The 25,740-nt window shown below is 35.0% G+C and overlaps 1 protein-coding gene across 9 annotated transcripts in view; it reads left to right on the top strand.

The window, feature by feature from the left end:
• Nucleotides 1-25,124, top strand: part of LOC105210462 (G-protein coupled receptor Mth2) — a 45,064-nt gene extending 19,940 nt beyond the window's left edge. For 5 of the 9 annotated variants that reach the window (XM_029039196.2, XM_029039193.2, XM_029039192.2 and 2 more), the window contains exons 3-8: nucleotides 13,995-14,583; nucleotides 14,969-15,134; nucleotides 15,214-15,657; nucleotides 15,724-15,895; nucleotides 16,202-16,396; nucleotides 16,654-17,306. In XM_029039196.2, coding sequence (XP_028895029.2) covers nucleotides 14,023-14,583; nucleotides 14,969-15,134; nucleotides 15,214-15,657; nucleotides 15,724-15,895; nucleotides 16,202-16,396; nucleotides 16,654-16,855 — 1,740 coding nt within the window. In that variant the 5' untranslated portion in view covers nucleotides 13,995-14,022 and the 3' untranslated portion in view covers nucleotides 16,856-17,306. Of the gene's footprint in view, nucleotides 1-13,378; nucleotides 13,471-13,994; nucleotides 14,584-14,968; nucleotides 15,135-15,213; nucleotides 15,658-15,723; nucleotides 15,896-16,201; nucleotides 16,397-16,653; nucleotides 17,320-19,585; nucleotides 19,686-20,107; nucleotides 20,254-23,548 lie in introns of those variants that run through there. The other 4 variants (XM_054228780.1, XM_054228778.1, XM_054228783.1 and 1 more) reach the window with 4 other exon arrangements.
• Nucleotides 25,125-25,740: the final 616 nt, after the last annotated feature.

Here is a 25,740-nt window from a genome sequence, read left to right as displayed (position 1 = left end):
TTTAATGGAGCTCTTGCAATGTAATTCATTTCAACTCACGTGAGAGTTGTAATCACCACCAGTAGTAAAGATAAAATTTATGCTTTCTAACTTCTATATAATAAAATCTATTACAATCTAGCGTAGTCTTACGTCTATTATTCCTAGTAGTATTTCTAATCAGTTGAAGCGTACAAATTTAATGCGCTTATAAAAATCGGCCAGATGACGGAAATAGATATTGAATATATTTGTAGATACGATAAATAATTAATCTACATATATGCGCATAATTATGAACAAGCCCACAAAAAATCGAGTTAGTGAAATTTCGAATTATGGAAGGTAATATGTATGAAATTTGACTTTCATTGTCAATTCAAGAGTTCGTATTATAGAAGTTCGGGTTATGGAAGTTCAACTCCATATGAGTATCTATCAAATATCAATAATAAAAGTCTTAAATCGAAAAGTTAATACCATCCCCCAAACACAATTTTTTAGCCGGACAGACCGAAAGTTCGTCCTCATCTAAGTGTTATTGTTCGAAAATTATTTAGTAAATTGTATTGTCCAATTTTGATTCATGATTGATTCATGATAACCCAATAGAGATCAATTACTTCTTCATTGATATCACTGAGAAATTGTCATAGTAACTTCCTTTCTTCCCCGCTCCATTGGTTTTACCACTAGTTCGACTTTTTATAATTCATTTAAAGTTGAATCGAGTTGATTTGTCTAGACATAGCTCTGACGCTTGGTTAATTGGATACTAAGTAGGGATTTTTCTTCCCTATTTCTCTCTGAAGCATATGGTCTCAACAAGGTGGTTCCAGAGTACTTTTGGCATCGGCTAATTTGCGTAAAACCGACTTATCCTATGTTATTTTTGGCCGACATCTTCTTCTGCTTCCTTCCAGTTTCCAGTCTCCCTCAGAGTACGGTCTATTCCTCGTAATAAGTAACGGTTTATCGCAACCAAATCTAGGCAAATACTTTGAAACAAAACCAACCGCTCACAGATATAGAACAGTCAAATAAAGTGATCAGATTCCAAATATAAATATATTAACGGAAAATAGATATGAAATGGAAAATATTATTTAAATATTTTTATGAATGCCATCGAGCTGATAGCCCTTAAGCGGGAGCATCGGTTCCGGTTTCATATTAGGTCTACATCTTCAACCATTTTTTTTTGTAAATTTAAGGCTTTTTTTGTATAAAAACGGTTACAAATGTCGATGAGCCTCAGCCTCACTTTTCTTGGAATTAAAAAAGAAAAGCAAAATTTCCGTAAATGTCGAGAATTCGGCTCAAAAAGTGACATTTTCAATTGAGAATAAGTTTGGGATGTAAACAGATCTCTACAAATATTTTGTTGGGTTAATGTTGACACAAATGTCCAAGATCGATATAAAACGATTTAATCGACCAGTGCTTGACCATAGAGACATCTATTGGAAAACGGCGGATAGTATATATAAGTTGTATTAGATCGGATTGTCCGGTGAGCAGAGTTAACTAGAAGTACTCGTTATTTCTATTAATATCCGATCCCTTTAAGACTCTTATGAGAATATTTGGTATAAATATTTTTTGAAGTGTTTGTAGAGTTCTATTTTAAAACTGTTTAGAATCCTATTAATGGTGGGTAGGAGTTTTTTTACCGACCTACTCTTAGATATGTAATGTTCCCACTTTTTAGGTTATTTTATTACTAAGTCATGCCAATGTTTGTATATGTTTCGTTTAATGCCGTTACCATATGCGAACTTGGCAATAATCCGAACCGAGCAGAATAAGCACGTGTGATTATTTGTTTATCTGGAAAATAAGTACGTACGTCTCTATTGGTATGCGGGAGCTTGTATGTAGAGAAATCTGCCAAAAATCCAATTTGTTAAGAGATTTTAAACGTGTGTTTATTTTAAAATAATACAATAATAAAATTCTATAAATTTTTGTGGACGTATGCACAATGTGTCTGCGGTCAAGCGAACAGCCAAACACACATAAGTACATATATACATACATACACACACACACACACACACACAAACAAACAACGTTTGAATGAAATGTTTACATGAAATTATATAATTTTCCACAAATAGTTGGTTTAATCGGCACATTGGCGAAAAGATTATTAAATAAAAATCAATTCTGCGCAATAAAATCAAATTCATAAAAGTGAACGTCAGCAAATTTTGCATGTGTGTAATTATATATATATACATACATACAAATTAATATACATATGAGATATAGATATATAAAAATATAAACAAATATGATTTTTAGGTACTTTTTATGCAAAATTTTTATGAATTTTATTAATCTCTTATTGATAGCGAGTATTTTTCGAGTCAAGCAGCTCACGACTTCCGGTTTTAGACCAAGTATCCCCTGGGTAACTAACAGACATCCGTTTGGAGGCGAGCTAAAGTGAGAAGGCGAAGCCCGCTTGTGCGGTTGTGCGTAGGGCTTGGGACCCACCACATAAAAACGAATAACCAGTGAATAAGAAACACAGGCCTCGGATGAGAAACCCCCCTTTTGATGACGACCACGGCAAACGTATAAAGGACTATGATTTGAGGGCATGCACCTGGAATGTCCGGACTCTTAATTGGGAAGGTGCCTCTGCCCAGCTGGTTGATGTCCTCATACAACTAAAGGCTGACATCACCGCCGTCCAAGAAGTGCGATGGACGGGACAAGGACGGAAGAAGGTGGGTCCTTGTGACATCTACTACAGCGGCCATATAAAGGAGCGCAAATTCGGTGTTGGATTTGTGGTGGGAGAGAGACTACGTCGCCGAGTCCTGGCATTCACCCCGGTGGATGAACGTCTTGCCACAATCCGCATCAAAGCGAGGTTCTTCAACATATCGCTGATTTGCGCCCACGCCCCAACGGAAGAGAAGGACGATGCGACCAAAGATGCTTTCTATGAGCGCCTAGAACGCATCTATGAGCGCTGCCCCCGCCACGATGTCAAAATCGTGCTTGGCGATTTTAACGCCAGGGTGGGTAAAGAAGGTGTCTTTGGCACAACAGTCGGAAAATTCAGCCTCCATGACGAAACATCGCCAAACGGCCTGAGGCTGATCGACTTCGCTGGGGCCCGAAATATGGTTGTCTGTAGTACCAGATTCCAGCATAAAAAAATTCATCAAGCAACGTGGCTGTCCCCTGATCGAAACACGCGCAATCAAATCGATCACGTTGTGATAGACGGAAGACATGTCTCCAGTGTTTTAGACGTGCGTACGCTCCGAGGACCAAACATTGACTCGGACCATTATCTAGTAGCAGCAAAGATACGCACTCGCCTCTGTGCAGCAAAGAACGCCCGTCAACAAACACAAGGAAGGTTCGACGTCGAAAAGCTGCAATCACAACCGACAGCCGAACGATTTTCTACTCGACTTGCACTCCTGCTCTCGGAGAGCACTCATCAGCATCTCGATATAAGGGAGCTGTGGAACGGCATCTCAAACTCATTGCATACCGCTGCAGCCGAAACAATTGGTCTCCGGCAACGCCAAAAAACCAGTTGGTACGATGAGAATTGTCGTTCCGCAGTGGAGAGAAAACAGACTGCCTACCTCGCAACGTTGCGATCGACCACAACACGTTCGGGGTGGGATAGATATCGAGAACTGAAGAGGGAAGCGAGACGCATTTGCAGACGTAAAAAGAAAGAGGCCGAAATGCGTGAGTATGAAAAGCTTGAAAAGCTGGCCGACATGGGTAATGCTCGAAAATTTTATGAAAAGATGAGGCGATTAACAGAAGGTTTCAAGACCGGAGCATTATCATGTAGGGACCGAGAAGGTAATCTGGTAACGGATGTCCAGAGCACACTGGGATTATGGAGGGAACACTTCTCCGACCTGCTCAATGGCAGTGAAAGTAAATACAACACCAGGAGATGGCGAACCCGATTCCCCAATCGATTACGATGGAATAGATGTTCCATTACCCGACCATGAAGAAATTCGAATAGCAATTACCCGCTTGAAGAACAACAAAGCGGCGGGGGCCGATGGATTACCGGCCGAGCTATTCAAATACGGCGGCGAAGAACTGATAAGGTGCATGCATCAGCTTCTTTGTAGAATATGGTCGGAAGAAAGCATGCCTGACGATTGGAATCTTAGTGTGCTCTGCCCAATCCATAAGAAGGGAGACCCCACAATCTGCGCCAACTACCGTGGTATAAGTCTCCTCAATATCGCATATAAGGTTTTGTCGAGCGTATTGTGTGAAAGACTAAAGCCCACCGTCAACGAACTGATTGGACCTTATCAGTGTGGCTTTAGACCTGGAAAATCTACAATGGACCAGATATTCACCATGCGCCAAATCTTGGAAAAGACCCGAGAGAGAAGAATCGATACCCACCATCTTTTTATCGATTTTAAAGCTGCCTTCGATAGCACGAAAAGGAGCTGCCTTTATGCCGCGATGTCTGAATTTGGTATCCCTGCAAAACTAATACGGCTATGTAAGCTGACGTTGAGCAACACCAAAAGCTCCGTCAGGATCGGGAAGGACCTCTCCGAGCCGTTCGATACCAAACGAGGCTTCAGACAGGGTGACTCACTATCGTGCGACTTCTTCAATCTATTGCTGGAAAAAATAATACGAGCTGCAGAACTAAATAGAGAGGGTACAATCTTCTACAAGAGTGTACAGCTCCTGGCGTATGCCGATGATATTGATATCATCGGAAGCAACAACCGCGCCGTTTGTTCTGCGTTTTCCAGACTAGATAAAGAAGCGAAGCGTATGGGTCTGGTGGTGAATGAGGACAAGACGAAATATCTCCTGTCATCAAACAAACAGTCAGCGCACTCGCGTCTTGGCTCCCACGTCACTGTTGACAGTCATAACTTTGAAGTTGTAGATAATTTCGTTTATCTGGGAACCAGCATTAACAACACCAACAATGTCAGCCTTGAAATCCAACGCAGAATCACTCTTGCCAACAGGTGCTACTTTGGACTGAGTAGGCAATTGAAAAGTAAAGTCCTCTCTCGACGAACCAAAATCAAACTCTATAAGTCGCTCATTATTCCCGTCCTGATGTATGGCGCTGAAGCGTGGACGATGACAACATCCGATGAGACGACTCTTGGGGTTTTCGAGAGAAAGGTTTTGCGCAAGATTTATGGTCCTCTAAACATTGGCAACGGCGAATACCGCAGACGATGGAACGATGAGCTGTACGATTTATACGACGACATTGACATAGTTCAGCGAATAAAAAGACAGCGGCTACGCTGGCTAGGTCATGTTGTACGGATGGAAGAAAACACTCCAGCTCTGAAAGTATTCGATGCAGTACCCGCTGGAGGAAGCCGCGGAAGAGGACGACCTCCACTCCGGTGGAAAGACCAAGTGCAAAGTGACCTGGCTTCACTTGGTGTTTCCAGTTGGCGCCAAAAAGCAAAAAGGAGGAATGAGTGGCGCGCTCTGGTGGATTCGGCTATAATCGCTTAAAGCGGTTCCTACGCCAAATATATATATATACTTTGGGTCTTTGTTGGCATTAATTTTTTGGGTGCATGTATATATATATTAGTCTCTAGCTCTATTTAATACAATGGAAGCTTTTGTTTGAACTTCATTTTTAGCTGTACCAATTTTTAATTCAATAAATAAATAAAAATAAAAAAAAAATAAAAAATACGTCAGCGCTTCCCAAACACACGCACACACATACACACTTGTACATGTAAGCGCCCTCACCCACGCTTGACATGACGACGCGAGTACGCGTTCACAATTAACGCAGCTACATAATTGAATGAATTATCAATATTATTGCAAACAAATTAATCACAAACAGCAGGCGCGAGCACGTCAAATGTCGTTGCAAATAATTGTATTTGCTTTTTTATTTTGTGGGCAAATCCCATAAAATATGAGCGGGCGGCGGCGGCGGCGTTGCTGAGTGATTTAAGTAGAGATACATACAAATTACTAGTTACTGTACTAGTACTGTTACTAGTTACTGTATAGTGCATACATAATTACAGCACATATTTAATTACGTGAGTGTATTCTAAAAGTGGTGAGCATTTAAAGCGATTTTACAAGTAACTGGTAGTAATCGAACTACTTTCGGACTAGTTATAATTTAGCCGAAAATGGGCGAACTAAAAATTTTTCATAAATTTTTTTTTAAATTTTCCCTGAAAATATTCTTTACTGAAAACTTACAAAAAAGCTGGGAATATATTGAAAATCTTTCTTAGCTGAAATTTTAAATTTTATAACTTTAACTTATAGATATGTACTAATTTTTAGAGATTTTTAATGCAAAAAACTAAAATATATTATTTGCTTAAAATATATTTCATCAAATAATAAAATTATTTTAGATCGTTGTACGCCCAAATGTATGATATGTTCGTTCTTGACAAATTCTGTCTTCAGAAAATTGGTGACATAAATGTTGCCTACATTTTGGCGCATAGTCTAATTTCTTCACAAATTGGAGGTTAGAAATAAAAATATATTTTTACATTTTAAACTCTTTCAATTGCAATAAAAGTAACTTGAATCTTTCAAATATTAAAAAAAAAATTATATATAAAAATATTTTCAAATTTCTAGACAATATTTATCTTTAATTTTAAATTTTAAGTCTTTGAGTAGTCCAAAATTTTCTTTATTGATAAATTATACAAAAAACAAGTAAGGAAGGGCTAAGTTCGGGTGTAACCGAACATTTTATACTCTCGCAATTTATTTATTTAACTTTATTTTATTATATAATACACAATTTGACCCACATATTCGTCATATATATTGTATAAAGTCCATTGAAAGTTGGAAACCATAATATTAGGTTAGAAGCAGCGAGGTTCTCGCGTTCGATATATGAGGTCTTAAAAACCTATGGTCCGATTTCGGCGATTTTTAGAATGGGGCTGCCACACTATTAACATAATATTTGTGCAAAATTCTGCATCGATATCTTCATTAGTGCTACATTTATATATTGTAAAGTTAACGATTCAGATCGTCTTCAAAGTTCTGGTATATAGGAAGTAGGCGTGGTTGTGAAGCGATTTGGCCTATTTTCACAACATATCATTGGGATGTAAGGAAACTATTACAAGCCAAGTTTCATTGAAATCGGTCGAGTAGTTCCTGAGATATGGTTTTTGACCCATAAGTGGGCGACGCCCCGCCCATTTTCCATTTTATAAAAAAATCTGAGTGTAGCTTCCATCTGCCATCTCTTATGTAAAATTTAGTGTTTCTGACGTTTTTTGTTAGTGAGTTAACCCACTTTTAGTAATTTTCAACCTAACTTTTGTATGGGAGGTGGGCGTGGTTAGGATCCGATTTCTTTCGTTTTTGAACTGTATTAGGAAGTGGCTAAAAAAAACGACTGCAGAAAGTTTGGTTTATATAGCTCTATTGGTTTGCGAGATATGTACAAAAAACTTAGTAGGGGGCGGGGCCACGCCCACTTACCCAAAAAAATTACATCCAAATATGCCCCTTCATAGTGCAATACCTCATACCAAATTTTATTTCCATAGCTTTATTTATGGCTTAGTTATGGCTCTTTATGTGTTTTCGGTTTTCGCCATTTTTTGGGCGTGGCAGTGGTCCGATTTTGCTCATTTTCGAAAGCAACCTTCCTATGGTGCCAAGAAATAAGTGTGCCAAGTTTCATCAAGATATCTTAATTTTTACTCAAGTTACAGCTTGCACAGACGGACGGACGGACGGACAGACAGACATTCGGATTTGAACTCCACTCTTCACCCTGATCACTTTGGAATATATATAACCCTATATCTAACTCGTTTAGTTTTGGGTGTTACAAACAACCGTTATGTGAACAAAACTATAATACTCTCTTTAGCAACATTTGTTGCGAGAGTATAAAAATTATGAGGGAATGTTGAAACGAAGCGAGATTTTTATCAAATTTTACTGTCATAATTTGTACGAAGGGTTGTCAGCTGAAGAGATCTACTTGGAGAATAAATTTACAATTTTTCCGTTTCCGTTACTGATTTTGTTCCAGATAGCACGCGTTTCTAGAACTATCGTCGTTAGTAGAAGCCCTCTTCAACTTCGGAGATTGACCCAATAGTCGTCATAATATGTCAAAATAAATAACGTCTGAGAGAAAGAAATCGAATGACTCTTTTTCTTCCTTCCAGCATAAATTACCCAATTTAGTTATTTTTTGTGGGCTTTAGTCTGTAGGTCTACTTGTAGACTAATTTTACTAGCAAGTCTTATTCCATTTTCCGTTTCCGTTTTTCATTTTGTTCCAGATAGCTCGAGTTTCTAGAACCATCGTCATTAGTAGAGGCCTCTTTAACTTAAGAGATGGCCAAATATCCGTAATTTTTTGTCAAAATAAATGAAGTCTAAAAAATTACTTTTTTTCTTTCTTCCAGCATAAACTGCAAAATTTTGTTCCTTTTTATGCTCCTTAGACTGCTCTAATAACTTAGTAATACGTCTTACCGTGTTATCTCGGGGCAGAATTGCTATTACTTTTGCAATGTTGTTAACTGCAAATATTTTCTACGAATTCCAGTGCAAAATTTCTAATCTCAAGCGACAAAACGCCGAGGAAATTGAGGACGAAGTTACTAGAAAGCGATAAATTTTTTAAAATTCAGTATTAATTATAATATTTCCTGTAAATAACAAAATCGCTTTGGCGCAAAAGTTAGCGCTAAAATGACTTAATATATTCTGATTAACATACTTATCTTCATACAAATATATTATAATATACACACATATATATACGCCAGCGTATTTACTGTGTGGTTCGTGAGTACTTATTAGCTTCTTTTTAGCTTGACTAAATGTTTTGATTAGCGTCAAAGCCCACGAATCATTAGCTCACCACTTGGCACTAATTACTGATAAGATAATTGATACTCGTGCTTATATGTGTATATATTCATATGTCTGTATGTATAAACGGGTTTTATTTACGTTGGTGAATTATCAAACATATTTCGCAGATTATTAACTTAGCTTCACTTATATTTAGCGGCAATATACATATACAAATATTTTATTTTAACATGAAGAACAATGGGCGTGGTAACCTCAGTCATTAAATTAAATTTTAATTTTTTCACATTACCTGACAGATTTAGATCGAAATATTTTTTATAATGATCTCATAGTACAGTTTGAGAAACATCATCACTGAGTCAGAGTCAATTTTTTCCACGAAGGACCGTGCCTTTGCCTAGACCCCTATAACTAATATAATGGTCTTCGGTCATTTGATTGATCAGTATATATCGGTTAATTAGAGATATACTGTAAAAAAAAGTAGGGGAGCTTATTTCACTGAAAACAGTGGGATTTGGTGTACTCAAATAATCCAATATCTCTTAGATCTGGAACTGAAATGAAGTATTTTCCAAACTTTACTTTTATAGAACGTGATTGTCTGGAGCGCTACTTAAACTAGGTTGAAAATGGTCGGAAGCTTTTCTATAAAATTCATAATAGATTCATAAATTGTGAACCCCTATTCCAGGGCAAATTTCTTCCACTATTTTACCGCTCTGTCGTAACACTTCTCCACTTGATTTCAAAAATTTTATACAGTAATTTTCATTAACTTTATTATACTTTCGCAACAAATATTGCTAAGAGAGTAGCGACTGCAGCGTGTTCCCGCCCCCCCATTGAGGCCTTTTGTATATATCTCGCAAACCAATAAAGCTTTATTAACCAATTTCTGCAGTCGGTTCCCTTACGTACCCCACCATACATTATGAAAATAGTTGAAATCGGATAATACCCGCGGCCACCTCTCATACAAAGGTTAGGTTGAAAATTACTAAAAGTGCGTTAACTCACTAACGAAAAACGTCAGAAACACTAAATTTTACAGAAGAAATAGCATAAAGAAGCTACACTATTTTTTTTTTAAGGGAAAATGGGCGTCGCCCACTTATGGATCAAAAACCATTACTCTGGAACTACTCGACCGATATCAATGAAATTCGGTAATAATTTGGTATATAATATTTTCTTGACACGTGTGGAAAAAGGATGAAATCGGTTCACAACCATGACTACTATATATGATCTGTGGCAGCATTTGAGAAAAAATCGGACTAACTTTTCAATGCCCCGGATATCGAATATTAAGAACTCAGTGCTTTACGGTAATTTTTCACCGAAAATATCAATAAATCTCCCAGATATCTTAATTTAATTCAGATTAAATGTTTTCTTCTAATAGTGTGTCTCTTTACCAGAAATGGTTCAATTCGGGTCTTAACTTCCCGTAGCTCCCATATACCCAATAATAGGGTTTTCAAAAATACGATGGGCTTAATAGCTTATAAATCGGTTAATATGTGAAATATCTTAACCAAATTAAGTGAACATATAATCTTGGAAATAATGTAGGTTGGATACATATTACTATAAAAATAATTAATTTAGTTTGAAGTTGCCACCTATTTCTACTTCATGTCTTCTTTCCTGTATTTTATCTAACTTTTCATATTTCTTATTTTGATTCCTTAGATGCAGATAAAGTAAATTAAATTAAAAAATTCTTCATATTTACACACACGCATTCAAAGAAAAAATAACCAACCATATTTTTATCTCCATTATTCTTTACGCACACCAATTCGTCTGTATAATAGTTTAAGATTAATTTCAAAAGCACTTTTGGGAATGCGTCTAATTCTTCATTATGAAGCGCTGGTGTTATGACCCTGACAATATACGCAGAAATTTATTATACGTGTGGGCAAATACGCAATGACAAATTACATTGTAACAGTACATATATTTATATTTAATGTTAGTGTACATAACCTGTAGGAAATCGAACATTAGAAGCTTGGAATAATAGATTGTAAAAATAATAATAAATACTGACTGTTGTCTAAATGTTACTAAAATTATATTTACTCGGGTATTTTTGGGAGTACTCAGTACAGTTTAGAAGATATATGAGAATTATGAACCTTTTTTTTTTTGAGAACAGAATGATTCTTGAACCATCCTGTAATATTAGAGACTAGAAAATCTAATTATTGTTATATAATCTTCAGTTCTTTTTTATATTCGTTCACTAGAAATTTATTATTTTCTAAGAACTTGTTCTTTAAAATACTTAAAACTAGCTCATGAGTATAAAATTTCCTACAAGGCAGATATAAGTACCTTATGTGCGGGGGTCTTCTATGTTTACCGCTATTTTTTTATAAAGGTTATTGTCGCGACATACAATATGTCCGCGTACATAACCCAACAGCAAACACTACCCCAAGGAATAGATAAGTTTACGAGTAATTTCCTTTACAAAATAAACGAAACGATGACACAATTCCTGACGACATAAAGAAGATATATTGCATTAAGTTATGACCAACGGGCAACTAATTTACATAAACAACAACAAACAGGTGACCAACAAGGAGAAAGTGAAATTACACTAATATATTTGATCATAATTTAATAAGCACCGTTAAACTCTGCGGTTGCCTCAGCGCGTATGGTTGCCATAAAACTTATTGTGTGTACTTAAGCGCTCTAATGACACTTACGTCAAGTGACTATAAGTTCAATACAAATAAATATGCAAATTTATGAATATGCCATTACATTTCTTCACACATGTAATCAATTACTGACGCACATTACATTGCCATTCGATATGGTTTAATGACAGGCTTTAAAGGACCTAGTGTCGTAATGTTAAGCTGACTGTCAATAAACGTTTGACATTTGACAAATTACTTATGAACTTAGTTCACTAATATTTACGTGTATTTACTTTCAATAATTCGAGTGAATATTAATTGCTTTCTATGGAATTGATGTGGTGGGTTCTAAAATGGAATTTATGGGCATACTATTTGCGTTAATGTTGGCTTTCTAATGAAAATTTGGTCATTGTAGTATTGCTCGTATTAATAAAATTATCACCGTATCTGTCGTTGGTGAGTTCCTGTTATGAAACTTCGCACTAAAAAAGTCTGAATTTCCGAGACAGTTAAATACTTAAACTTAGATTTTAGTAGCCTCTAGTCAAAAGATTTCAAAAGTATTTCGAAGAAATTTCTCCTAAGTTTAGAAAATATTTTTAACCACGATTTTCAAAATCCAATTAAAAATGAATGTAAAGCAATCCAAAAAACTTGGCATATTTAAACTTTCCATCTATTGGGTCGAAATCCCGTACCTTCGTATCCCAATATCGAAGTTTCGATGTCAACCCGCTCTTGAGCTGCCTCAAGCCCAAAAAAGCTATTAAAAGATTTGTGGTGGTCAAAACGGTATCTCAATATATTCAACCTTAAGAGTTTTCTGTTGTCATAAAGTCTACACCTGTTTTCTGTTTCAGCATGAAAATTATAAATAAATTAAATTATAGACTGGAATCTTCAAATTTAGAAACAAATGTTGAATTATGTGGGATATTGTCGTTGATTTGGAGTAATACTCAGGTATTCGCCTCTAGAAACAGTCTCCTAAAAAGTCTCATACCAGATCCTCTTCGAGATAGATATCATGATCAAGTCTTAATTTAAAGATATTAATTAATTTCCCGTACTCCGTTATACCACAATTCACTGATGGTCGCAAGCCAGAAAGACATTCTCTTCAATGGGATCATAAGGTTACAAATCAAGTATATTTCATAACACATATGATGATCTATGGATATGAATAGATTAGGTATACTAAGTTATATCAAGAAAAATACCGATAATTTTTCAACGAGCTCAAAAGAATGTCTAAAATATCTGACTATTTATTAAAGGCATTGCAGAATATTTTACATTTTATTGACTGATCTGAAACGGACTAATCGTTACCTAAGTCAATGCTGAAACTCAATACGTTGAAAATGATTTATTTTTTCTGACTTTTGAATCGTCAAACAAAGACCATAATTTGTAAAAAAAAGAAATAACAAAACGTTCTCAAAGCGTGGTCACCCATATCACTGTTTTCAAAATAGATTTACAAAAGTTTTCTAAACCCATATGAGACATACTGATTTTTATTACAAAAACCCAATACAACAATAGATGATTTTCTATCTTTCCTCGCGGTTATAAAAAATGCTTGAGCTTTCTTAAACAATGGTTCTTTGTGTTAAATTTTTAATTCCAAACCATAAGAATACTATTTTCATTATCTTTTCGCGAAGTGGTTTATGAAAGTAGAAGTACAATGCGTGGTTTCTTTGTTCGACACGCCATAGATAAGTTTCACAATTCACACACGACACGCACAATCGGACTGACCGCAAGATAACACTTTTATATGATATTGCGCTAGACTTTGAGACTTCTTTGTTCCCTTAACCTACAAAGAGAAATATATTAAAATATATAAAGATTCACGCACGCAATAAATACCGAGTACGATGAACCTGTCCGAGCTGTGTTGTCCAATTAAGACTATATATTCAAATCAAATATACGAGTACGTGGAAGTCAGTAAACAGAGATCGGTTAACGTCTTATCGTTATATTTTATCCCATATCTATATTATTAAGTCTTCTAGATATGATCGGGTTCTCATTCGAATTGTGAAGAAAATAATTCGAGGAGCTGAAACGCATAAAATTCTCTCTGTTCCGATGAACATATCATGCTTCCCTTAGCTTTCAAACCTTTTGGAAACTGTGAAAGATCTCAACTACAACGAAACCAACAGAACTACTGCAACAAAACCAGTCAATTAATAGGAAAACGTGGATTAAAGATCTCCCCGACAAATAAATAACTTTGATAAGTCCAACATAGAAAAAAGACTCGACGGATCACAGTCTATATTAATTGACTTTTCTAGAACACGTTACCAAGTTTCACCAAGAAACATTTCATGGTCTCCCATGAGTTACATTAGATCCATTTCCCTGATATGTATTACTTTTTACAGAATAGTTTTAATTAAAATATTTTATTTTAAGTAAGTCTATTAAATTGTCATTATCTCTTTTCAGCCTCCCCCCAGAAACCACTTCAAAAATAATGTCACAAACACACAGATTGGCGCTTTGGTGCAGATTTCCACTGCGGCTGGTCTATATTGCCTTGGCACTTGCCATTTGCATAACACCTCTAGTGAGCGCCTACAATGAGAACCTCCATCAACGCGATGGCATTCATGTGCCTTGCTCTTTCTTCGATACGGTCAATGTGACAGACGATCAGCACTTCCCTAACGGTTCATATATACACGAGGGCATTATGATACCACCACAATTGATCGGCACATACGACTACATTTACACGGATCTAGTGCGACGTGTCGAGGTGGAGTCACATGTGCGCGCTTGTATCTGTAAACTGAAGCCATGCATCAATATCTGCTGTCCATGGGGTGCTAGTTATAGCACCAATGAGAGCGCTTGCGTCAATAATACCGACTATGGCTGGCCTGAACCGCTGTTGAATTTGACTATGCCTGGCGAGTCTTTGAAGGCGGTGAATATTTTCAAGCAATTCGCTGTGCAGAGTTTTCGACCATGTGAATTTATGTTTTCATTGCAACCGGAGCTCGGCTCTTTCGACGATTGGAAGCTGTTCGAGGTGAGTGTTGAATTATTGTAGGTTAGAACAACTGAAAGGATCACGTATGTAGCTCACATTTCCGGTAAATTATTGGAAGGGTTTTAGTTGGTTCTGTACAGTGTTATAGCCGTGGGCCACGGATGGGTTCAAGAGAAATTTTAAGATTAAATACATAAACCGGAGACTACACCACTTCGTACTGTTGGCTTTAAAATATGAAGAGAACTCCTTTACGGCCAGTTCTTTGTCTTCACAATGGACACGAATTTACCTTCTACTATTCAAAGCTTACAAAAACGACCTGAACCACCTCATATGCTGGTTCATTTCTAGACTTTGATCCCGAAGTTATTTATAGGTCTGTACATTAATATTATTTATTTTCTTCAACCTTTCTTCACAGAATGGCACACTCCTGCGCGTCTTCGACATGGTCTACCTCAGCAAAAATGAATTCTGTTTCCATCCGACGGTGGCGAATGACACCGTAGACACTATGTACATCATCAATCCGGCGAATTGCAATTATGACTCGGATTACAGCACCATTAAGACAATTAATGCTTATGGTAAGTTCACTTCGGACCCAATTAAACTTGAATTCAACTCTCTATTAACTCTTACTCCAACTCTCTTGTGCCAAAACAGCCATGTTGTTTTCCATACCGTTCATGATACTCACCATAGTCGTTTATCTGAGCATACCAGAGCTACGCAATCAGCACGGCAAGTCGTTGGTTTGCTATTTAATTGGTCTGATCATTGGTTACTCCTTACTGGCAATGAGCTCACTGCAATTGGATGCCTACTCCAGTCTGGTGTTCTGCAAGTCACTCGGTTATGTCGCCTACTACTTCTTCATGGCTGCGTTCTTTTGGCTGAGCGTTATCAGTTTCGATTTGTGGCATAATTTCCGCGGCACACGTGGCATCAATCGTTTTCAGGAGAAGAAACGTTTTCTCGTATATTCGCTTTATGCCTGGGGTATACCGGTGCCTTTCTTAATCTTCACATGGTATGCGCAGGAGATTGCAGCCATACCGGACTATTGGAAGCCCGGTATTGGTGGTGGCGAATACTGTTGGTTGGACAGTAAGTATTTACCGTTGATAGTCGCTATAAATTTGTGACTCACTTGTTTGTTTTTTTTTTCTTTAGTGCGCACCTGGTCAGCGATGATTTATTTCTTTGGTCCCATTGTACTCATAATTATAGCTAACAGTGTGATGTTCGTCTTCACTTCTTTGAAGATACACAGGGTTCAACGTGAAATGGCGCGCATAATGGCTCGAGAGGATAGTACCAAGAATTTGCGTACCGAAAAGGATAAGTGAGTAGTTGTTGAGTATTATGATAGATTCCATCATCATTCCTTAAAAGGCCTTTTAAATTAAGTAACCGATGGAATTAGAATTGAATTGAGAACATTCTAACTAAGAAACTATTAAAGTTTTGCCCAAATTTTGACTACAGAGGGCGCCGAAAACTGCAAAGAGCATTCCTCAAAGAGAAATATTTTTATTTAAGTAGATCGAATCCGGAGGTAAACGTATTTCTGAAAAATATGTTCTACTGGACCTTCAATATTCACTGGTATATATTTTTTCTTAACACTTCTTCTACTTCCCTTCCACAGATTCGGTCTTTTTCTACGCCTATTCATTGTCATGGGTGTCACATGGTCCTTGGAGATATTCTCGTATTTTGTCGGCGCCGACCGCGGGTGGGCAAAGATCTTCTACATTTCGGACATTTGTAATGCCATACAAGGTTTCCTCATATTCATGTTGTTTGTCATGAAGAAGAAGGTCAAGCATTTAATAACAAATCGGTAAGTCAACAATAGTGCCAATTTATAACTGTATATTAAGTGCAAAAGCAAATTGTATTGTCCCCAAAAAAAACAAAAGCAAAAAATTTTGTATTGTTTATTGATTTTTGATTTAATTTTTTCTAATGTTTCGTTTTGTTTTGTTTTGTAAATTCGTAAATCTTCATGAATCGCTCATCAACAAACAAATTCATCAACAAAATCAACGTAAAATAAATAAAATTTAAAAATGTATGTAAAATTTTATGAAACTAAAGCACTGTGCGCATACGCAGTTATCGTCAAACCGACTTGACGACCGTTGGCGGCGGTAGCATGACCATGCGTCGACGCTTTCAGAATGTCTCATTGCACATAAGACAATTAATTGTTATACGAAGCGCCTTCAATCCGCCTCCCACACGAAGTCCCATCAACAACAGCACGAGTAATCGTTTCATGCATTCACATACAGTGTAATTGTTTCGGGGGAAATCGCTAATTTCCGACACTTGCATATCATTCCAAAAAAAATTGTGCAGTTATCCGGTGGATAAAAGTCTATAAAAGAGGTTGTCATTTCATTATTTTCGTGTGTCTTTGTTTATGTGTATTAATTTAGGAGATTTCTATGTCGTCTCAATGTTTGAGGTTATGTGAAACTGTGTTGAACTAAAAACAAATTAACCTAGTGCGACTCAAGTTGCAAATTCGTCATATGTACTCGTATTAATCCAAATAATGCTATACGCTACAGTTACATTCTGAAGATGAAAGATAAGTTCATCGAGATATATTTTATTGTAGAAACTATATACATATCTCGAATAACTTTCGAAATTATTGTTCCCCTCTATTTCACTATCGGATCCCAGAACTTTTTGATGGAGAAATTTTTTTTAAGAAAAGTACAAATATCATAAAAATTAATAAAAAATAATAATAATGCGAGAATTCCAAAAATATTGAGTCTAAAGCCATCTAGTGATTGCCCTCATCGTTGATGCCCAATTTAAACAATGAACTGATTGACTACGAAATTTATTTGTTGAAATTCAATCTTTAGTTTCTGAGTCTATTTTTAGGATAGCCGAGACTTTTATTTTTGCTTCAAATCGAAAGACCTACTTTACACTTAGCTTTCTCAATACAGAATAAACTATGGTATTTCTCTAATAGAACCAGACTTGAGCTTAATATCGTTACGAAGCCAATCCTAAGTCGATGTCGATATAAAGCTCCATACGAGCTCTAAGACGGTCACATGATCCATATCAGCACATATAAAACTATCTGGTAGTGTTGCACATGAGAACTCCCTTCTTTGGTTACTGATAAAATTTCACCTTCAATTGACACCTTACGCGGTTATAGCCGAGTCCACAACAGCGCGCCATTTTTTCAGTTGGCGCCAATTGGTTATACCAAGCGAAGCCAGGTCCCTCTCCACCTGGTCCTTCCATCGGAGTGGAGGTCTCCCTATTCCTCGGCTTCCACCAGCGGGTACTGCATAGAATACTTTCAGAGCTGGAGCAGTTTCATCCATTCGAACAACACGACCTAGCCAGCGTAGCCGCTGTCTTTTTATTCGCGTAATTATATCTATGTCGTCGAATAACACATACAGTTCATCATTCCATCGTCTGCGGTATTCGCTGTTGCCAATGTTTAAAGGACCGTGAATCTTCCGCAAAACCTTTCTATCAAAAACACCTAGCGCCGTCTCATCGAATGTTGACATCGTCCACGCTTCGGTACCATAAAGTAGGACGGGAATGATGAGGGACTTGTAGAGTTTGACTTTTGTTCGGCGAGAGAGGCTCTCATCCGAGGCTATGTTTCATTTTCATTGGGGGATTTTTTTTATGTTGTGGGTCCCAAACCCTACGCACAACCGCATAAGGGGGATTCGTCTTCTCACTTTAGCTCGCCTCCAAATGGATGTTTGTTGGCTACCTAGCTACTGTTTGATCAGGAGTTACTTGAACCACATACAAAAGAATCGTTCCTGGCCACTCCCAAGTGAATGACAGTCAGAAACTTTCCTCACCTACGTGAACTTCTACACATGACTCCATCCTCCCAGAACCAGAAACTTTTCTATCTATGTTAAATCACACTCAGTCCGGACCTCTTCAGTTCGTCAGAGACGTACTTGATATAAGAGGTATATAAGTTCATAGTGAGAGAGTAAACCTTCATCAATAGCTTCCAATTTCTAGTTAGTAGAAATGTTTGCTAAGTAAATGAAATCTATAAATACTGAAGTATCAAATGAATCTACCATAGCTGATCCAAAGCAACTTTTACTTAACGAGCGTTGGAAACAATATGTTGTCATCTCAGACCTTTCGTCCAAGGAGACGAACCGAGTAGACGGGGAGGTGACATAGAGCAATCTGATCTATTATTTTTCTAGGAATTATGTAGGTTTTCTATAGTGAATCAATAACCACAGAGACTTTACCAAAGACCTTCCATTATTACCAAGTAACTTTATAGAGTTTACATCCAAAAACTTGATGTTTCTTCAAAAATGATCACTAGAGAATATAACGTTACAAAAAACAACCCGCGACCGACCTGCTTAGCCATTACTTCGCACAAAAATGGTATAGGATAAAAGCTTCGCTTAAAGGATTCGCTTGCTATGCTCTCAGCTGTGGTACTTTGCTGACGTCATGCGCTTGTTCGAATACATAAAAAAATGCTGCCGGCTTTATAAAAATAAATAATACCGCTTATCATTACATACATATATACAAACTCATACATTTGTAAAAAGTTACACATTACCGCTATTATTTATATATACAGAACATTACACCTACAAATACGCGCTGAACAGATACATACATACATTTGTACATACGCATATACATAATGCCATCATATACTTAACTACAATATAAAATAAACAAAAAACTTATATTTCAGATTATTTGAAAAAACTTTACTCTAGTGCGGGCGATTACGTTTAAATATTGTAAATATTTTATTTTTGGAATAATTACTTTTTTTTAACACAAAAATATTTGAAGAATTAACAAAAAAAAAATTAGAAAAAAATTGATTTTAATTTGAAATATTTACTGAACTGCATTTACTCCCTCTCCTTCCCCACCATCAGATTTTTAATTTCATCGTACTGTGTTTCACTTACAATTTTCTGTTTTATTCTCTAAATTTCTCTTTTATGTATACCGTTAGAATGAGTGTAGTGACTAATACGAAAAGCGACAGCAAGCAGGTCGCAGTGATCAACATAGCGCCACAATAGCGAATGCTCGCATACAAACAACTAGTGCTGCTACTGCTGCTGAGCTAAATGCTACACATACAGCGGCGGTCATAAGCATAGAAACACACACAAAAAATAAAAAAAAAAACGCAAAAAAAAAAACTAAAACTGTTGCTACCTGCTACCTGTTGCCTGCCATTTGTTTCCCGCCATGCATTTTCACCTGCCTCCTGCAAAATTAATTTAAAAAAAATTAAAAACTTAGCATTATTTACTCACATTAAATTGGCTTAAGAATATGCTAAAGACTGTATGTACTAAGATCTGTAACTGTAAACTGTGTAACCAGTAGACAACTACTCCATGTACAAAACGAAATTCAAAACAAAAAAAAAATATCATAACGTTACTTACTTGCTACTCGTCACTCGTTACTCGCTACAATAGAAGCGTATATATCAAAGTATAATTTATAATTGATTTCTCGAAAGCCTACTCAAGCGCCGGCCGCCGGGTACAAGCCATACAAACTCCACCAACTCAACGAATTCCGATTACAGTCAAAATCCCAATAAGTATGCTATGAAAATGAAGTCGTCACAGGCGCTGCGAGGCGGTGATCGCTTCTAGCGAAGAGGTAAATACAGCTGATAGTAGTACTATCATTGGAGTTTGAGTAGTTTCACATAGAGAATTTGGTATAAGGTTATTAATTCACTCGTAGATGAATCCACCATTGTTATTAACTCTTATTAGCACTTAACCTTAATCCATAAAAAAATACAAAATCACCGAACAAAATCGTATAAACTTTTGATATACATATATACTAACATCGATCCATATACATAGTTAATTATAAAGATCGCCAAGGATGAGCAGACGAGATAATGAATACCAATTACGAACGATTACAATAATATCACGTAGATGATCTAGAACACCAACGAGTTTATCGAGATAAAGAGTAGTTACTGGAAATTATATTCCCAACAGCAACAAATTGTTGAGAAACGAGAACGATCTAAAGTATCAACAGCAACAGCACCACCGAGTCGTCGATTTGAAATATTAAACTATAACGACAACATCAACGAGCCTATACGAGAGACATCGAACGAATAATAAACTCGGCGAGTACTATATATCGACATATCTAGAACCATTCGACAACATATTTAATCTCACAACAATTTCAAGCATTTAAATTATTACTGGAATCTCGAAACTATATTTGTACGAAATCCAAAAATATTTCTCTGGAATAAATTCCGAACAAAATGCCACTAAATTTATAGGTAGATATTGTGGAATCTCAAAAGTTCACGGATGAGGAACTCAATTATATTTTGAAGCATCAGAAATTGCTTATAGAGTTTTTAGACTGGAGCTAATTCATCAATTAACCGGCCTCTGCTCGTTTAAAACGCTTATTAAGATCGATTTACCATACAAAATAAAATCTGCATTCATTTTTAATTGAATTTTAATCGACTTGAAAATCAATTGCAACTCAGCGACAAAAGCTTATAGTATGTTTACATATGAAAATAATCTCGTTCTAAGCTCGTTCAATAATCTAACCGTTTACATATAGCCAAATGAGATTGTCAATTGTCAAATGTGTTGCACTTGTTGTCGTAATACACATATTTCTCTCGTTGTCGGCCATTTTTGTTTACGTTTTCATTTGACATTTCTCCTCTTCTTCGCAAAATTATCGATAAAACTAGGAATGACACCGAAAATCTAGTTGTATAAAATGAGATAATTTTATAATCTCGGATTATCAAGAGAGGAATTTTGTATGAGAAATCTCGTTTCTGTAATTAGATTATCGAGTTAAGCTAGTAAATGGAGATAATCTCGTTATTTGTAAACATAGTATTACGATATTTGTCTGGAATTGGCTGATTAAAAAAACTATGGTAGATGTCGCTGCTAAAAATATTAATCAGCTGATGAAACTTACCAACTTCTTATGAAAAGCAAAAACAAAAATGTATTACAGCTGATCGGTTATCGAGTAGCTGTCAGTATAAAAGACAAAAAAGGGTTTCTCAATACAAATTTTAATTGCTCAATTAATTTGACTGTCTAAAAATGCTATTGTATTCACAAAGTTCACTTCACGAATTTTCATCAATCGAGATCTTTATAGTTCACATTATCGCTTATGCGTTCGTCACAAAATATTCAAAGTTTATGATCAGCTAATTGTTGGATAGTTTGATAGTTCTTAAAGATGCTTGATGTTTCGGATCAATTAAATGGAGTGTGAGACTTCTTTAAATACCTTTCTTTTGCTTTCGTTCCAACCTTCATATCAGATAAAAACAGAGTTTCTTTGCGTATTTTCAATATATCATTGAACCTCGTCTAAGAAGGGTAACATATTTTAAAATGAGATCAAAGATATTAGATTCTTATTTTTAGATATACTTTGAAATTCATATTGAGTCAGAGCCGATTATTGATTGAAGATGAACAAGATATAGATCTAGGTTTACAGATTCAAGTCTGAGAACCTTAATTCATATACTTAATATTCATATTTAGTAGTTTTTCTGAGAATGAATAAAATAAGATTTATTTAGGGAAATAGGAGGGCAAAACATAGTTTTAATTTACAAATTATATTCAAAACAGTGTTCCAAAAGTGTTGGTTTGAAGAAAACAGGTCGAATATGTTGCTAGTTCGTCGTTGTAAGCAATATTTCATATTGAACAAAATTACGAAAAATAATGCTGAGGAGAAAAATAGAATAATTCTTCAAGAGAGAGTTCTTTTGTAAACCAATAAACAGAGAGAAAAGATATAAAGAAACCTTTTGGATTACCAAAATACAAAGAAGACAACACTTTATAAATGATGTTGATATGAGAAGTTGTATAATCAATTAAAAAACTTTCTTTTACTATAACCAGAGAAACACCTGTGAAAGTAGTCCGAATCGTTAAGTAGTTATTTGACAAAAAAAGGTTGTTTCTACGAAAAAAATCTTGTCGACGAAATTTCTCGGAATATTATTGTTACTGTGGAAGAATGAAGGAGAGTAAGATCAGTGATCATCTCAACTGTATGACGCGATTACTCATATTCGACTAAGAAGCGACAACGTGGGATCGCTTCAAAGGAGCGTTGGCAAAGTGAGGATGATAGAAACGTGAACTGTGTTAATTATTTTATACGAAAGCAGCAAAGTCTTTGATGGGTAAATATATTTAAGCGACAGAAGTGTGAATGGAAGAATATCAGCAATTTTTGTAGACTTCAAGATAAACTACGAATTGAAGATGGTAAACAAAAAATTAAAAAATGAAGCGCGTTCATTCTAAACAATACCTAAATAACTAAATGAAAAAAACAATATTAATTTATTTACAGCATGCTAATTCTAAATTATTAATCATTATTTATTATATTAAGTGAAAATCTTTAATAAGAAAGCTTGTGTAATATATTTTTGAGTACAGCAAATAGCTGCTTTAGCTACAAATTTGAATTCATATACACACACAAATGTGCAATATTTATTAATGCTTTAGACTATTTTGACACCAAAAAATTTAAAAATACGCAACACATGCAGCGGCGAGCAATCACTTAAAAGCAAATTGTGAAAGCTTTATATTCCACCAAAATGTTGCGTATACGCCTACGCACAAAAACACATTTTTTATTTTACTAAATAGTTTTAATTTATAATTTATGTAGTTCATAGATATATTTGAATATTTTTATTTTTCTGTAAATTTATATGTATTTGTAGTATATATGTTGCATGTGTAGCTTAGAAATTTGGTTGCTTAATTGCTTTGTGTTTAGCTTTTCTGTGTAAATATGTGTGTTTATGTGTTAATAAAAACAATTTGTAATAAATTAAATTAATGAAATTAATTTTTTTTCCAATTTTCCTTCGCAACAACAGCTATTCGTCTACACGTGACAGCAGCAACCAGCGCCAGAGTCAATACTCAACGAAGACAACGTCCAGCAGTATTGGCAATTTAACGCTCTCGGCTACTGGACCCGCTGAGCGGCCACTAATGATGCCAACCGAACGGACAACAAGTTTGAGAAATTAATTTATTGGCGTAGTGAGAAGCATGAAAATTTATTGAATTAAAGTGAAATGAAATGGAGTGAAATGAAAATAAGCTTTAAAGCTTAAGTTTAATATGAAGAAAAGAGGCAGCATGTATGGTTTAGTACTAAATGAAGTCTTAGAAATTTGCAGTGGTGGAGTGTAGGGAAATTACTGGCAGCCGCAAGAAAAAATTTACTAAAAATCACAAAACTGATTTAGCATGAAATTGAGCAAGAGATGTAGATTTTAAGTTCTTAAGCATAGCACTTAACTACTTTTAATCTCAACTTACATATTTATGTATGAAAAAAAAAGAAAACAAAAACAATTTTTGTGAGCGTGTCATATATTTGTTGTACCATATGTATTTAAGTCATTTACTTAGTAATTAAGTTAGGATTTAAATATTATTATATATATGTATGTACGAGTAGATTAGCGATTTGTCAACGCGCCATATAAAACAAATAAAAAAGACATTGAAATAAAAAATAACGGTACTCAACTTATTGAAGTATTTGTTTTGATGCTATAATTTATTAGGTGGAAGATGATGCAAAGAAACAAAGTGATGGCTACCCAAAAAAGTTTACAAGAAAAATGTTTAAAACAAAATAAAAAAATTAAATTAAAAAATTAATTTAAAAAATAAAATTAATAAAACAAATTAAATAAATAAATTAAAAAACAAATTTTAATAAATTAAAAGTAAATAAAATTTGTATTTGTAAAACATAATAATAAAAAAAAATTTCCGAAAAGTATTTTTTTTTTCAAATACACTAAAATAAAATATATTTATATTTTTTAATTTAAAATACACTTAATTTTTTTTTTGTTTTGGCAACATTTTTTTCATATGCATATTTTGGAAATTTCTTAAATAGTTACTCAGAAAAAAAAATATTTTTAAGAATCACTTAAGTTTTGATTTGCATAAAGAATATCTAGAATTCCTAGCTAATAACTATATAGTACATTCATACATACCGCGAAATAAGTGTTATCAATCATGCATCAACATAACCTCAAACTATTTCAATTGGAGAGTATGATAAGTAGCTCTAAGAAATTATGGAACCTGCGATATATCACCACCGAAAAGAGTCCGAATACTGAATTTTGTGCCAGTGTGAGAGTTAAAAAAAATTACAGTTGAACTTCCCTAACTCGAATCAGAATTTTCCACAAAAAAACTTCCGAGTTATAGAATGGTTCATTAAAACGTAAATTATTTCAAAATGCTGTAAAATATAGATTAATTTATAAATGTCAAATATCAAATATTTTGTTCGCCTCCATACGATATAGATGGACTCTTCTAAAATTCTGCCTCGATAGTAAAATTTAAAAAAATTAATTATGTTCTGGTCGAAAAGTTCGATTTATGGAAGGAAATTTTACTTCTATTGCCAATTCAAGAGTTCGAGTTATGGAGAACTTCGAGTTATAGAGTTTAGAGTTCGAATTATGGAAGTTCCACTATATATTAAATTTTGTAATTCTCTTAAAATCATTATTCATCAAGGATTTCATGTGAGATGCCTCTTGAAAATTATAAGAAATAAAACAAAAATATACCAAGGAGTCACAAATCGGCCACCACCAATTTATTCAATCAGTCGGATAAAATTCCTTGAAGAAATTTGGCAACAGTGGTTTCAGCTACCATATGCATATTTTTAGCTTCTGCTTTGTGAAATTGTTTTAGTCGTATATTTTATTTATTTATTTTATTTTTTTTTATTAGTGATACAATATACAATAACATTTTTAGTTAAATATATTTTAGCTAACTTCGCGGTAATCGAAAAAATAGCCCTGATTTTTTGTTGTTCTATTCTATATTAAATGCCAGTAAAATCGACTTACCAGAGTATTTAAATAATATGAGACACTGTGTGATTAAATATTTCAACCATACCTGAAAAATAGAGAATATTATTTGATTTTTGTATAAATATAAAGTCAAGTAGTATTTACATATGTATTTCATTATATGTATATATGTGCCTTTTTAGCTTTAAATGTGT

The sequence above is a fragment of the Zeugodacus cucurbitae genome, chromosome 4 (assembly GCF_028554725.1).
Source record: "Zeugodacus cucurbitae isolate PBARC_wt_2022May chromosome 4, idZeuCucr1.2, whole genome shotgun sequence".
NCBI classification, from domain to species: domain Eukaryota; kingdom Metazoa; phylum Arthropoda; class Insecta; order Diptera; family Tephritidae; genus Zeugodacus; species Zeugodacus cucurbitae.
The sequence above is the reverse complement of the archived record's forward strand: the minus strand, read 5'-3'. Positions and strand labels throughout refer to the sequence as shown.